The sequence below is a fragment of the Mustelus asterias genome, chromosome 9, assembly GCF_964213995.1.
Source record: "Mustelus asterias chromosome 9, sMusAst1.hap1.1, whole genome shotgun sequence".
Classification (NCBI taxonomy): Eukaryota; Metazoa; Chordata; class Chondrichthyes; order Carcharhiniformes; family Triakidae; genus Mustelus; species Mustelus asterias.
Genome location: NC_135809.1, coordinates 10890388 through 10904471, shown reverse-complemented (window position 1 = coordinate 10904471; position 14084 = coordinate 10890388). Strand labels below are relative to the sequence as shown.

At 49.1% G+C, this 14084-nt stretch overlaps 1 protein-coding gene across 8 annotated transcripts in view; it reads left to right on the top strand.

Moving 5' to 3' along the window:
* Positions 1 to 10614: 10614 nt before the first annotated feature.
* The window catches only part of rxylt1 (ribitol xylosyltransferase 1), a 44082-nt gene continuing 40612 nt past the window's right edge, over positions 10615 to 14084 (top strand). For 3 of the 8 annotated variants that reach the window (XR_013498714.1, XR_013498713.1, XM_078219683.1), the window contains exon 1: positions 10625 to 10882. Coding sequence is in view for 2 of the 8 variants with exons in the window: in XM_078219681.1 (XP_078075807.1) it covers positions 10744 to 10882 (139 nt within the window). In the remaining 6 variants the exon portion in view is untranslated. Of the gene's footprint in view, positions 10883 to 14084 lie in introns of all 8 variants that reach the window. The other 5 variants (XR_013498712.1, XR_013498711.1, XM_078219681.1 and 2 more) reach the window with 4 other exon arrangements.

The window sequence follows — 14084 nt, the reverse complement described above, 5'->3', positions numbered from 1 at the left end:
CCCACACGTCAAACCAACTTCTTTCCCTCCCTAATATAACCACATGTTGTCCTGTGTCAGAATTTGTTTGATAACAAATGCTGCAATTGTACAAAGTACTAGGGCCACATCTGGAATACTGTGTACAGTTTTGACCCTCTTATTTAAGGAGAGATATATTATCAGTGGGGACAGTACAGAGGAGGTTTACTAGGATGATCCCCGGTATGGAGGGACTGCCATATGAGGAACAATGAAATAGACTGGGTCTGTAACCCCTGGGGTCCAGAACAATGAGAGGTGTTTGATTGAAACACTTAAGATTCTTCGGGGATTAGAGAGGGTAAATGTTGGGAGGATGTTTCCGCTCATGGGAGAGTGTAGAAGTAGAGGACATAGTCGCAGAATAAGGGGGTGCTTATCTACGATGGATTTGAGAAAGAATTTCTTCTCTCAAAGAATGGCAAATCTTTGGAGTTCTTCACCCCAGGAAACCGTGGAGTCCTTGAAGAGTCTCGAGGCTGAGATTGGTAGGTTTTTAATTAGTAAGGGAGGTAAGGATTAAAGGGATAAGGCAGGACTTAGTGAGCGTTAGATCAGCCCATTAAATGGCAGAGCAGGCTCGAAGGGCTGAATGGCCTACTCCTGTTCCTATTTCTTATGGTTTATGGATCTAACACTGCCGTGATGTGTCTTGGATTGTTTTTATTCAGTTAAAGGTGCCACATAAATGCATGTCATTGTTTTTATTGGCTATTTAGCTGTAAACTTTCCAATCCAGTTAAATTGGACATAAATATTCCTTCCCTCATATTAGGGCCTAACAGCAGGAGTAGGCAATTTGGTCACTTGAATGTTATCTGCCTCCATCTACAGGTTAACAAACGTAATCTGCAATTAGATTTCTGCTCCTTTGATTGTGTGTGGAGCATTGCTGCTATGCCACTGTACAAAAATTGTTTTCTAGATTTCAAAATGATCAACAGGGAGAGTAGGAGGAGACGGCGGCACGGTGGCACAGTGGTTAGCACTGCTGCCTTATAGCACCAGGTTCAATTCCGGCCTTGGGTGACTGTGTGGAGTTTGCACGTTATCCCTGTGTGGTTTTCCCCGGTGCTCCGGTTTCCACCTACACTCCAAAGATGTGCAGGTTAGGTAGATTGGCCCCGGGTCACTGCCTGTGTGGAGTTTGCACATTCTCCCCATGTCTGCATGGGTTTCCTCTGGGTGTACGGGTTTCCTCCCACACTCCAAGAATGTGCGACCAAATGAGAAAATGCTGGAAAATCTCAGCAGGTCTGCATTCATCTGTAAGGAGAGAAAAGAGCTGACATTTCGTGTCCAGACGACCCTTTGTCAAAGCTGGATGTGCGGGTTTGGTGGATTGGCCATGCTAAATTGTCCCTTAGTGTCCCAGATTTGTGGGTTAAGTGGATTAGCCATGATTAATGTTATGGGATTACGGTGTTAGGGTGGGGTATTGGGTCTTTCGGAGAGTTGGTGCAGAAGAATGGCCTCTTCTGCACTATAGGGATTCTATGACTTTGTGATTCTAACTGGACAGGCTACATGGTCTCTCGGAACCGGACATAGAGTACATTTATCCGAAGTGTATTTCATGCAGATTAATCAATGGTCTTGTACACTGGGACCATCACTCTACCCAAGCCCATTCCTTTAACGTGCTATTTATCATAAACACGGATCAGAAAATCCCAGCAGTGTGTCTGCGATTTCATGATTGCTCACACCCAGACCAGGAATCTCGCCATGGGAAAAGATTTCAGAAAACCCTGTCCTAATGTAATTGAAACTCCAATTCTGTCCTTGGAGTGAGTCCCAGCTTTCTGCACTTTCACACTGTGCTGATTTCAAAAGAACTGGCAAAGCAAGACACTGTGAAACCTCGTGGGCCATTCCAATAGTGAACTCTCAGCTATATGTGTATCAGTGGTTTATAGCTCCTGGCATTGAGAGCTTTCTCATGCTAAAAAGATCCTCACTGTGGCTACATGCTTTGTTGATTCAGCAATTATCTAATTACCAGCATGCTTGCAGCAATAGTCTTGCAGCCGAATATTCTTTTGCTTTTAATTTTTTCAAGTATCTTATAAAGAAATGGAAATAAACAAAGAAGATTGACAAGGAAGTTACCAGGACCAGTAGGCCTGAGTTATCGGGAGAGGTTGGCCAGGCTAGGACTTTGTTCCTTGGAACATAAGAGAATGAGGGGTGATCTTATTGAGGTGTATAAAATTGTGAGGGGCATGCATTGGATGAACACACATTGGGCGGGATTTTCCGGCCGTCCCGAAACTGGAAAGTCCTGCCCGAGGTCCACGGAGCTTTCCATGGTCTGCCCCTCGCCTGCTCCGATTCCCGTGGTGGGCGGAATGAGAAAATTCACCCCCATAGTCTTTTTCCCGGGGAAGGGGAATTGAAAACTAGAGGGCAAGTGTTTAAGGTGAGAGAGGAAAGGTTTAAAAAGGACCTGAGGGGCAACTTTGTCACGCGAAGGTTGGAGCGTATATGGAATGAGCTGTCAGAGAAAGTGGTTGAATCAGGTGCCGTAGCAACATATAAAAGGCATTTGCATAAATACATGGATGGGAAAGGATTAGAGGGGTATGGGCCAAACATGGGCAATTGGGACTATCTGGGAGGACACCATGGTGCCTCACAGTGCCAGGGACGCGGGTTCAATTCCAGCCTTGGGTCACTGTCTGTGTGGAGTTTGCATGTTCTCCCCGTGTCTGCGTGGGTTTCCTCCGGGTGCTCCGGTTTCCTCCCACACTCCAAAGATGTGGGTGAGATGGATTGACTCACCTGAAGAAGGGGCTTGGAGCTCTGAAAGCTTGTGTGGCTTTTGCTACCAAATAAACCTGTTGGACTTTAACCTGGTGTTGTTAAACTTCTTAGATGGATTGGCCATGCTAAACTGCCCCTTAGTGTCTCAAGATGTGATTAGGTGGGATTAGACTTGGTAAATGTGTGGGATTACAAGGATAGGGTGGGGGAGAGGGCCTGGGTGAGATACTCTGTCAGAGAGTCGGTGCAGACTCGATGGGCTGAATGGCCTCTTCAGCACTGTAGGGATTCTATAATGCTCTCTCTCTCTCATAATTTACAGGGAAAAAAAACTAATTGGATTGTTCTATCAATAAGCCAACGCAGGGATCCATGTCGTTTCATTCCATGATTCTGAAACAAATAACAGCCATGCAACAGTCACACAGTGTAAAGTAAAACATGATTAATCACAATCTCTAAGATATTGCAATTTCTCAGTATTTCAGAAATTAAACTCATTAATTTAATGAGCCGCTAACAATACATCCACAGTACAATGTGATAAATAATATTATTTCATCATTTTTTTAAAGGTGAGTGATTTGATTTGATTTATTATTCTCACGTGTATTGGGATACAGTGAAAAATATTGTTTCTTGTGCGCTATACAGACAAAACATACCATTCATAGAGTGCATAGGGGAGAAGGAAAGGAGAGAGTGCAGAACGTAGTGTTACAGTCATAGCTAGGGTGTAGAGAAAGATTAGCTTAATATAAGGTAGGTCCATTCAAAAGTCTGATGGCAGCAGAGAAGAAGCTGTTCTTGAGTCGGTTGGTACGTGACCTCAGACTTTTGTATCTTTTTCCCGACGGAAGGAGGTGGAAGAGAGAATGTCCGGGGTGCGTGGGGTCCTTGATTAAGCTGGCTGCGTTTCCCCGAGGCAGCAGGAAGTGTAGATGGAGTCAACGGATGGGAGGCTGGTTTGCATGATGGACTGGGCTGGGTGGAGTGGTAACTGGCACTAATGTCACAGCAAACAACTGATGAATGGGTGCTGCATGGAGGCTTGGCACGGTGAATTCCTGTAACTCCTCAATCTCTCCGCGGCAATGCTTTCTTTTTATATCCAGCATAAATCACTCCTTCCTCAATTGTCAGGAGTTTTTGTTTTTCAAGTTAATTTGTTTCAGCTACCCTCTGAGTCCAGCAAGCTTCTAATTACACTTTACCTTTTTCAATATATTAGACTGTTTCAAAGCAATTCTGTTTGCAACCACTGTTAAGCCCACACTTCATGAGAGTTACTGTCAATCAAATACAATGTTCCACATCTGCCTTGACACCCACCACTTTACCCTGCTTTCAGTTTTTACAATCTAATTTCTCCATTCTGCTACTGTCTGTTATTAAAGTGTTATGATTCCCCTCACAAGACAATTCTGTAAACCTGCGATCGCTTTGTATAATGAATGCAATACCTTCCACCCAACTCGCATGATAATCCTTTTATCTTCTTCATTTAGTCAGAAGTGGAATGACATAACTACATTTGTGTGCCACCTTGCCTGGGTGGCACAGTGGTTAGCACTGCTGCCTCACAGCAAGGAGTCTAACAACACCGGGTTAAGGTCCAACAGGTTTATTTGGTAGCAAACGCCACGAGCTTTCGGAGCGCTGCTCCTGCGTCAGGTGAGTGGGAGGTCTGCTCATAAACAGTCTCACAGCGTCAGGGAGCCGGGTTCAACTCCGGCCCCGGGTCACTGTCTGTGCGGAGTCTGCACGTTCTCCTCGTGTCTGCGTGGGTTTGCTCCGGTTTCCTCCCGCAGTCCAAAGATGTGCGGGTTAGATTAGTTGGCCACGCTAAATTGACCCTTAGTGTCAGGTGGATTAACAGGGTAAATATGTAGGGTTACGGGAATCAGGCCTGGGTGGGATTATGGCAGACTCAATGGGCTGAATGGCCTCCTTCTGCACTGTAGGGATTCTATGAACTACATTTATAATTTCGATACAAGGAGTGTCATATTATACGAGACAGCAGATACTTCGACATGCTACAATTTCCCAACTCAGTTGGTGAACTACATTACTTTTATAATTTTTGGTATCTCTGACGCATCAGGAGCAACAGTGTAAAAAATGTATATTTAATGGGAGGTGGCTGGAAGTTTCGCTATACGCACCATGAACCACAAGTTTGTTTCCTTAGTAACTCTAGGAGCTACTTAATATTGGATTCCAACAATACTTATGAATATTTTTCAATGTTCAATATCCTTAGGAAGTGTTCAGATGTTATAACAATGCAAAGGAGTGTCTTCTCTGCCCTACGCCTGAGATCACCACAGCTAATCTCCTCAAACAAATGACAAGTTCTTTATATTCTCTCTCAGTTCAGCATTGCAAGTATCTTCATCTGCCATCCAGCTCCCTCTCTGCTTACAATGCTGCGATGAATGGCATGTTGTTGCTTGTTTTTGCAGATTTAGCTGATTTATTAGTGTCACAAGTAGGCTTACATTAACACTGAAATGAAGTTACTGTGAAAATCCACACTCCTGCACCTGTTCAGGTACACTGAGGGAGAATTTAACATGGCCAATGCCCCTAGCTAGGACATCTTTCGGATTAGAACAGAGAACATTGTTGCACTATCGATCGAGCCAACACTAGTTGTGAGCAAGACAAATAGGCTTTTATTAGCAAGAACTTGGAGCCATCCCTGTCGGTGATCTGGTCTGTACTGAGGGCAAGGGGGAGGAGCCACCGCCTTTATACCCAGACTAGGGGGAGGAGACTTGGGCGGAACCGACAGGGATGTGCCACATATACAGGTACTGAGAAATACTAACTACGGTGGTTAACCACTACAGATAACATATAACAGTGGTTTACCACAAACATAGAACAGTACAGCACAGTACAGGCCCTTCAACCCTCGATGTTGTGCCAAGCTTTGTCCGAAACCAAGGTCAAGCTATCCCACTCCCTATCATTCTGGTGTGCTTCATGTGGGTATCCGATAACCGCTTGAAAGTTCCTAAAGTGTCCGACTCCACTATCACATTGTGGATTGTGGGAGGAAACCGGAGCACCCGGAGGAAACCCACGCAGACACAGGGGAGAGAACGTGCAGATTTCTCACAGACAGTGACCCGAGGCCAGGAATCGAACCTGGGTCCCTGGTGCTGTGAGGCAGCAGTGCTAACCACTGTGCCAATGTGCCGCTCTCATTCATCCATGCTCTATCCGCTGGGTACTAAAGTCAAAGGGCAAGATCACTTTACCTGGTTTAGGTAATGGTTAGATTTAGGTTATCATAGAAATCATAGAAATCCTACAGTGCAGAAGGAGGCCATTCGGCCCATCGAGTCTGCACCGACCACAATCCCACCCAGGCCCTACCCCCACATATTTACCCACTAATCCCTCTAACCTACGCATCTCAGGGGCAATTTTAACCTGGCCAATCAACCTAACCCGCACATCTTTGGACTGTGGGAGGAAACCGGAGCACCCGGAGGAAACCCACGCAAACACGAGGAGAATGTGCAAACTCCACACAGACAGTGACCCAAGCCGGGAATCGAACTCGGGACCCTGGAGCTGTGAAGCAGCAGTGCTAACCACTGTGCTACCGTGCCGCCCTTGCTACCGTGCCGCCCTATGATTTAGGTAGAAATCTATCACTTTCATCTTCCAAACCCACAACCTCAACTATCGAGAAGGACAAGGGCAGCCGGCTTATGGAACACCACCACCTGCAACGTTCCCTCCTTTCAAGCCACACACCATCCTGACTTGAGACTATATCGCCATTCCTTCATTGTTACTGTGTCCCTCCCTCGCAGCACTGTGGGTGTACCCCCGCACCACACACAGCAGTTCAAGAAGGCAGCTCACCACCACCCTCTTCAGGACAATCATGGATGGGTAAAAGATGCTGACCTAGCCAGCAACACCCACGTCACATAAAAGAAAAACTGAAAAGAAAAGGCTGGATCATGATATTGCTGTAGGAATGCGGATAATGACTTAGCTTTGTATTAAACATCCTATTATTGTACATCAGAGATCTTCCTGAGAAAGATCTGAAAAGGTGTTGGTGTTGCGGCATCTTGAGCATTCGTGACATGAGCTACGGACTCTGGTTGTATCTCCATCTGTGAATTGCTCAAAGATTCCTATTCGCGACCGTTTGTCTCGCTGCCAGTCACGAATATGGATTTGTTTTGTGCATGTCATTTTTCACAGAATTTTTTTTGTGCTAAGCAGTTTCTTTCATCCCACCACATGGGGGCATCACGGTGGCACAGTGGTTAGCACAGCTGCCTCACAGCTCCAGGGACCCGGGTTCGATTCCCGGCTTGTGTCACTGTCTGCATGGAGTTTGCACATTCTCCCCGTGTCTACATGGGTCTCCTCTGGGTGCTCCGGTTTCCTCCCACAGCCCGAAAGATGTGCGGGCTAGATCCATTGGCTGTGCTAAATTCTCCCTCAGTGTACCCGAACAGGCATCAGAGTGTGGCAACTAGGGGATTTTTTCACAATAACTTCATTGCAGTGTTAACGTAAGCCTACTTGTGACACGAATAAATAAACTTAAACATCGCCAATCAGATTTAGTTGCAACGTTCATTAATCAGAATACTCTTAACCATGGTAACCAGGTGTGATACCTTTACTTACACGGAAGCACTGGATCAGATGTTTCCTGTGTGGTGGGGAGTTTTTAAGTTGTGATTTTCTGTGTGTATCAGCTGTGACAGGAGCCTACAGCTGCTGGACGGACCACTGTCCGATCACCTCTGATCGATGACAATGTAGGGCCCAAACAATGCTGGAGGAAAACCAACACTGAGGTACTTAAAGACTCTGGTAAGAGAGCCCAATCCAACCAGCGCCTCACTGCCATTCTGATGACTCCTGGTGGTGCTGAGAAGGTTGTAATAATAATAAAATAACTTCATTGCAGTGTTAAGGTAAACCTACTTGTGACTAATCAAATAAACTTTAACTTTAAAATAAACGTTAACATCTCCCGTTCTGCTGGTAACTTGTCAGAATCTCCTTCCTTAGTAAGCACCAATACAAAGTACTCAGTAAGTATTCCAGCCTGGCTCCACTCCTCCAAGCACATTTCACCCTCTTTGTCCAAAATAGGTCCAATCCTGCCTCTTATTACCAGCTTACTAAGTTTAAGTTTATTTATTAGTGCCGCTTACATTAACACTGCAATGAAGTTACTGTGAAAATCCCCTGGTCGCCACGCTCCGGCGCCTGTTCGGGTACACTGAGGGAGAATTTAGCACAGCCGATGCACCTAACCAGCATGTCCTTTGAACTGTGGGAGGAAACCGGAGCACCCGGAGGAAACCCATGCAGACACGGGGAGAATATGCAAACTCCACACGGACAGTGACCCAAGCCGGGAATCGAACCCGGGTCCCTGGCGCTGTGAGGCGACAGTGCTGACCACCATGCCGCCCCATTAATATATGTTGGCCATTTATTTGCAACCAATATATGCATCATAAGGTTCAGCAGTGAGACAAATGGCCAAACAGACTGTGTTTTAATGATGCTGGTTGTGGAATAAATATGGTCCGTGGCATAATACACAAATGATTGTTTTGTAGAGGCTGAGCAGCAAAAACAATGATGTCAGGGTGCCTTAATTCAATTCCTGAAGCTGATCTGCTCACAATCATTTTAGCAATTAAGTATTGTAATTATGTCTTAACCTTTATTGATAGTCACAAAATAATCTCTCCAAGGTTGGAACTGAAAGACTTATTTGAATGGTGAAACCATTTCTCTTTGTAAATGTACACAAATGACTTAAAGATGTCAAATCACTGAAAACTGATCTGCAGGAAATTGATGTCGGCCTTTGTGGACTTGTCATAACAGGTTCTGGAATGATGGAAGTGAGAAAAAGAAATCATCTGAATAGGCGAAAGAAAATGTGAAGGAGAATACTGTTGCAGAATATTCTCAGCTCACTGCTCTTCTCAAGATAAGCATTCACAACAATACTTGAAGAGGTAGTCAGATAAAGAATTTTCAAGAGGGTTATGATTTGAAATGTCTCCTTGAACTTAAGGTCAAACTTCAATCTGGAAGGGGGGATGGTGAGGTTAAACACCTCCGCGTAGAGATAGATCCATGTAGTCTGTTTGTCATGGAAAAGGAAACTAGTAAAATATCCAGTGATAGTTTTCACATTTGAAACAGCTTGAGACAAAGAAAGAGAAAGCCCATACTGATGTGCAGAGCAGCAAAGCAGATACTGTTGTGAAGTGCGTTGTTTTGTGTTAATTACCAGGCAGGATGCTTGTGGGAGTTGGTTTTATGTTCAAAAGGAAAAGGACAGAACTGATCGTGATTGGAGACTTAAGGATCAAGGCGTTATTGAGATGGACCTTACTAATAAAAGTTGTATCTCAGGCTGATTGGACCGACTTGCAAATTAAGGACACTGGAGGTTTTGATTGACTGGGACTGGGAGAAGTGAGACTACTGGGAAGCTGGGAAAAACTTTGGACTCCTTCTTGTAATGCGGCACGGTAGCACAGTGGTTAGCACTGCTGCTTCACAGCTCCAGGGACCTGCGTTCGAATCCTGGCTTGGGTCACTGTCTGTGTGGAGTTTGCACATTCTCCCTGTGTCTGTGTGGGTTTCCTCTGGGTGCTCCAGTTTCCTCCCACAGTCCAAAGATGTGCAGGCTAGGTTGATTGGTCATTCTAAATTGCCCCTTAGTGTCCTGGGATGCATAGGTTAGAGGGGTGAGTGGGTAGATATGTGGATAGGGCCTGGGTGGGATTGTGGTTGGTGCAGACTCGATGGGCCAAATGGCCTCTTTCTGCACTGTAGGATTCTATGAATGCCACACATATTCCAGAAGTGTTTTGTACAATGAGAGGCATTCTGAGATGCATCTTGATTGTGTTAGTAAATGCAAAACTATATATTCTTTAGTTCAATGCATTGGTTGCCTGTCAAGAAAGGTTTTACCTATGTTGAATTTAGTTTGTTTGGGGCAGTAAAGGTGAAATATTTTCCACCACGGTTTATTTCAAAGAAACACATAAACAGTAATTAGAAGCAGAAGTAGGCCATTTGGCCCTTTGAGCCTGTTACACCATTCAATTTGATCATGGCTGATCATCGAATTCAATATCCTGATCCCCTTCCTCCCATATCCCTTGGTTCCTTTCGCCCCAAGAGCTATATCTAATTTCTTCTTGAAATCACACAACGTTTTGGCCTCAACTATATTCTGTGGTAGTGAATTCCACACATTCACCACCTTCTGGGTGAAGAAATGTCTCCTCACCTCAGATACAAAAGGGTCCACAGGGGCAATTTTTTCACACAGAGAGTGTTGAGTGTCTGGAACAAGCTGCCAGAGGTAGTAGTAGAGGCGGGTACAATTTTGTCTTTTAAAAAGCATTTAGACAGTTACATGGGTAAGATGGGTATAGAGGGATATGGGCCAAATGGGGGCAATTGGAAATGGTTTCATGGTTAAAAAAGGGCGGCATGGACAAGTTGGGCCTGTTTCCATGCTGTATTTCTTTTGATACCAATCAAGTAAACGAACTCAAATTAACTTAGGGACAAAGTAAAAGGGGCAGCTCCCCAAAAGGAAGGGGGAACAGCCCGAACCATTTATCTTTTCTTTGTCCCAGGTCTCTATAGAGGAATTGTAGTAGATTATAATTGCTGCTAATGGTTATTGTGAACATGTTTTACACTCAGACTCGAAGGTCTTGTCTGTGTGTCAATGCAGCTGGAGTTGCAGCGGCTGCAGGCGGGCAGTAGCGGGCAGGTGCCGGCAGGAGGCGGTGCTGGCGGAGGGCGGGCTCTGTGCTCTGCCCTCCCCCGGGCCTGCAGGCAGCGGGCCGCTATGGGCCGGCCCGAGAGCCCGGCACCGCGGGCCGCAGCCCCGCAGGCCGCACCGGCACCATGAGGTTCCCGTGGAAGCGGGCGGCGGCCACCCTGCTTTTCCTTTACTGTTTGTTCTCCATTTACGCCGCTTACATCGTCTTTTTCCAGCGGCAGCGGGGAGCGGGCAGGCTGTCCGCCCCCAGACAGCGGGGCCCAGGTAGGAGCCGGGAGACCCCCCTGTTCCCTGAGACACCCCCCAAATAATCCCTGATAAACCCCCACCCCAAATACCCCAAAACCCCGTCCCCACACAGCGGGGTACAGGGAGGAGCCGGGAGTCGCCCCCCCCCCGACACACCCCCCCCAGACAACCCCCCCGACACACCCCCCCCAGACGCCCCCCCAGACACCCCCTGACACACACCCCCCCCCCCAGACACACCCCCCGACACAACCCCCCCCCAGACACCCCCCCCGACACACACACCCCTCCCCCCAGACACCCCCCGACACACACACCCCCCCAGACACACCTCCCCCAGACACCCCCCCCCCCGACACACACACACCCCCCCCCCCCGACACACACACACCCCCCCCAGACACACCCCCCCCCAGACACACCCCCCCACCCCCCGACACATCACCCCCCCCGACATCCCCCCCCCGACATCCCCCCCCGACATCCCCTCCCCCCGACTTCCCCCCTCCCGACATCCCCCCCCCGACATCCCCCCCCCCGACATCCCCCCCCCCGACATCCCCCCCCCGGCATCCCCCCCCCGACATCCCCCCCCGACATCCCCCCCCCCGACATCACCCCCCCCGACATCCCCCCCCCGACATCCCCCCCCGACATCCCCCCCCGACATCCCCTCCCCCCGACTTCCCCCCTCCCGACATCCCCCCCCCAACATCCCCCCCCCCGACATCCCCCCCCCCGACATCCCCCCCCCCGACATCCCCCCCCCGACATCCCCCCCCCGACATCCCCCCCCGACATCCCCCCCCCCGACATCCCCCCCCCCCGACATCCCCCCCCCGACATCCCCCCCCCGACATCCCCCCCCCGACATCCCCCCCCGACATCCCCCCCCCGACATCCCCCCCCCGACATCCCCCCCCCGACATCCCCCCCCCGACATCCCCCCCCCGACATCCCCCCCCCCGACATCCCCCCCCCCGACATCCCCCCCCCCCCGACATCCCCCCCCCCCGACATCCCCCCCCCGACATCCCCCCCCCGACATCCCCCCCCCCGACATCCCCCCCCCGACATCCCCCCCCCGACATCCCCCCCCCCGACATCCCCCCCCCCCGACATCCCCCCCCCCGACATCCCCCCCCCGACATCCCCCCCCCCGACATCCCCCCCCCCCGACATCCCCCCCCCGACATCCCCCCCCCGACATCCCCCCCCCCCGACATCCCCCCCCCCGACATCCCCCCCCCCGACATCCCCCCCCCCCGACATCCCCCCCCCCCGACATCCTCCCCCCCCGACATCCCCCCCCGACATCCCCCCCCCCGACCACCCACCCGACACACACGCACCCCCCCCAGATGCCCCCCCCAGACGCCCCACCCCCCGATGCCCCCCCAAATAATCTCTAATAAACCCCCAGCCCAAATACCCCCCCAAAACTCTAAATACCCTGTCCCCAGGCAGCAGGGTACAGGTAGGAGCTGAGAGACCCCCCCTAATCATGAAACAGATAGGATACCCACCTCCACAACCCAAATAAACTCCCACCTAAGTACTCCACCCATCCATAATACCCCCAAGCCTCAAATAATCTCCCCAAAACCCTGATGATCCCCAATACCCCTCCTCCCCCCAGTCTGTCAGCGAAATATTGCTTGAATTGGATATAATAGTGATTGGTTAGCAGTTAAGAATTGTACCTTGTCATGTTTAAGTATTGTTCAGTTGTTAAAAGGTAAACTAATTCATTTGTTTTAATTAAACTGGCGTTGAATAAAATTTGTTTTGATAAACGCTCCCTGGTTTGTCAGTAGAATCGCACCTGGAATGAAACATATCCTCAAACTAATGCTGAAATAGAAAATTATTGGGGTCTAGTCAGAGTTCATAATAGCTTGGGGTTTCTGATCGGTATCCTAACAAAATGCACAAAGGTGCCCTTGTGAAGATCGGGTCTGGAACCTCCTGGATGCATTTGTATGTGGAGGCTTACGAGATTCTACAGAGGCCACCTGTGGATCCCTGGAAGGAGCCACTGGCATAAAAATTGGGTGCAGCAGTCACTTGTACAGATACTGGCAGTGGAGAGAGACCCTTTAATTCTCTGTGGTGTCAAATCATAGAAAGCCTACAGTGCAGAAGGAGGCCATTCGGCCCATCGAGTCTGCACCAACCACAATCCCACCCAGGCCCTACCCCCACATATTTACCCGCTAATCCCTCTAACCTACGCATCTCAGGACTCTAAGGGGCAATTTTTAACCTGGCCAATCAACCTAACCCGCACATCTTTGGACTGTGGGAGGAAACCGGAGCACCCGGAGGAAACCCACGCAGACACGAGGAGAATGTGCAAACTCCACACAGACAGTGACCCAAGCCGGGAATCGAACCCAGGTCCCTGGAGCTGTGAAGCAGCAGTGCTAACCACTGTCTACCGTGCCGTCCCCGTCTGCTGTAGCAGGAGACGGATGTGACCAACCAATTCTCTGCACATGTGCAGTCTTTGGCGACACAGGTTCTCGATCATCTGCAGGAATGATTGTAGACCCTGGATCTAGTAAGGCACCTACGAGAGATGACTCTCTGCCATCACTCGTAAGTGCAGCGGAGCTCCTGCTGCTACTTGCTGTTGAAGGTTCTGCTCCTGCCTTTGGTGAGCCACACACGACGATCGCGTCATGTCCTCTCCTGCCTATAAACGATGAGCTTGTGTCTTTATATGCCCTGTTTGTGAACAGAACTCCCACTCACCTGATGAAGGGGCAGCGCTCCGAAAGCTAGTGGCTTGTGCTACCAAATAAACCTGTTGGTCTTTAATCTGGTGTTGTGAGACGTCTTACTGTACAAACGATAAGGCAGACAATGAGATCACCAGACTCCATCTTCCTGACGGTCTCCTCATTATCGTATCAAAGAGATGGTCGTCATTTGTCTGCTAAGGACCACTCTTTGTTCATTCATCGCCTGGAAGTGTCTCTCAAAGTTCGGGTGGCACAGTGGTTAGCGTTGCTGCCTCACAGCGCCAGGGGCCCAGGTTCAATTCCGGCCTCAGGTCACTGTCTGTGTGGCATTTGCACATTGTCCCCGTGTCGGTATGGGTTTCCTCCGGGTGCTCCGGTTTCCTTTCACAATCCAAAGATGTGCGGGTTAGGTTGATTGGCCTTGCTAAATTGACCCTAGTGTCAAGGTGATTAGCAGGGTAAATATGTCT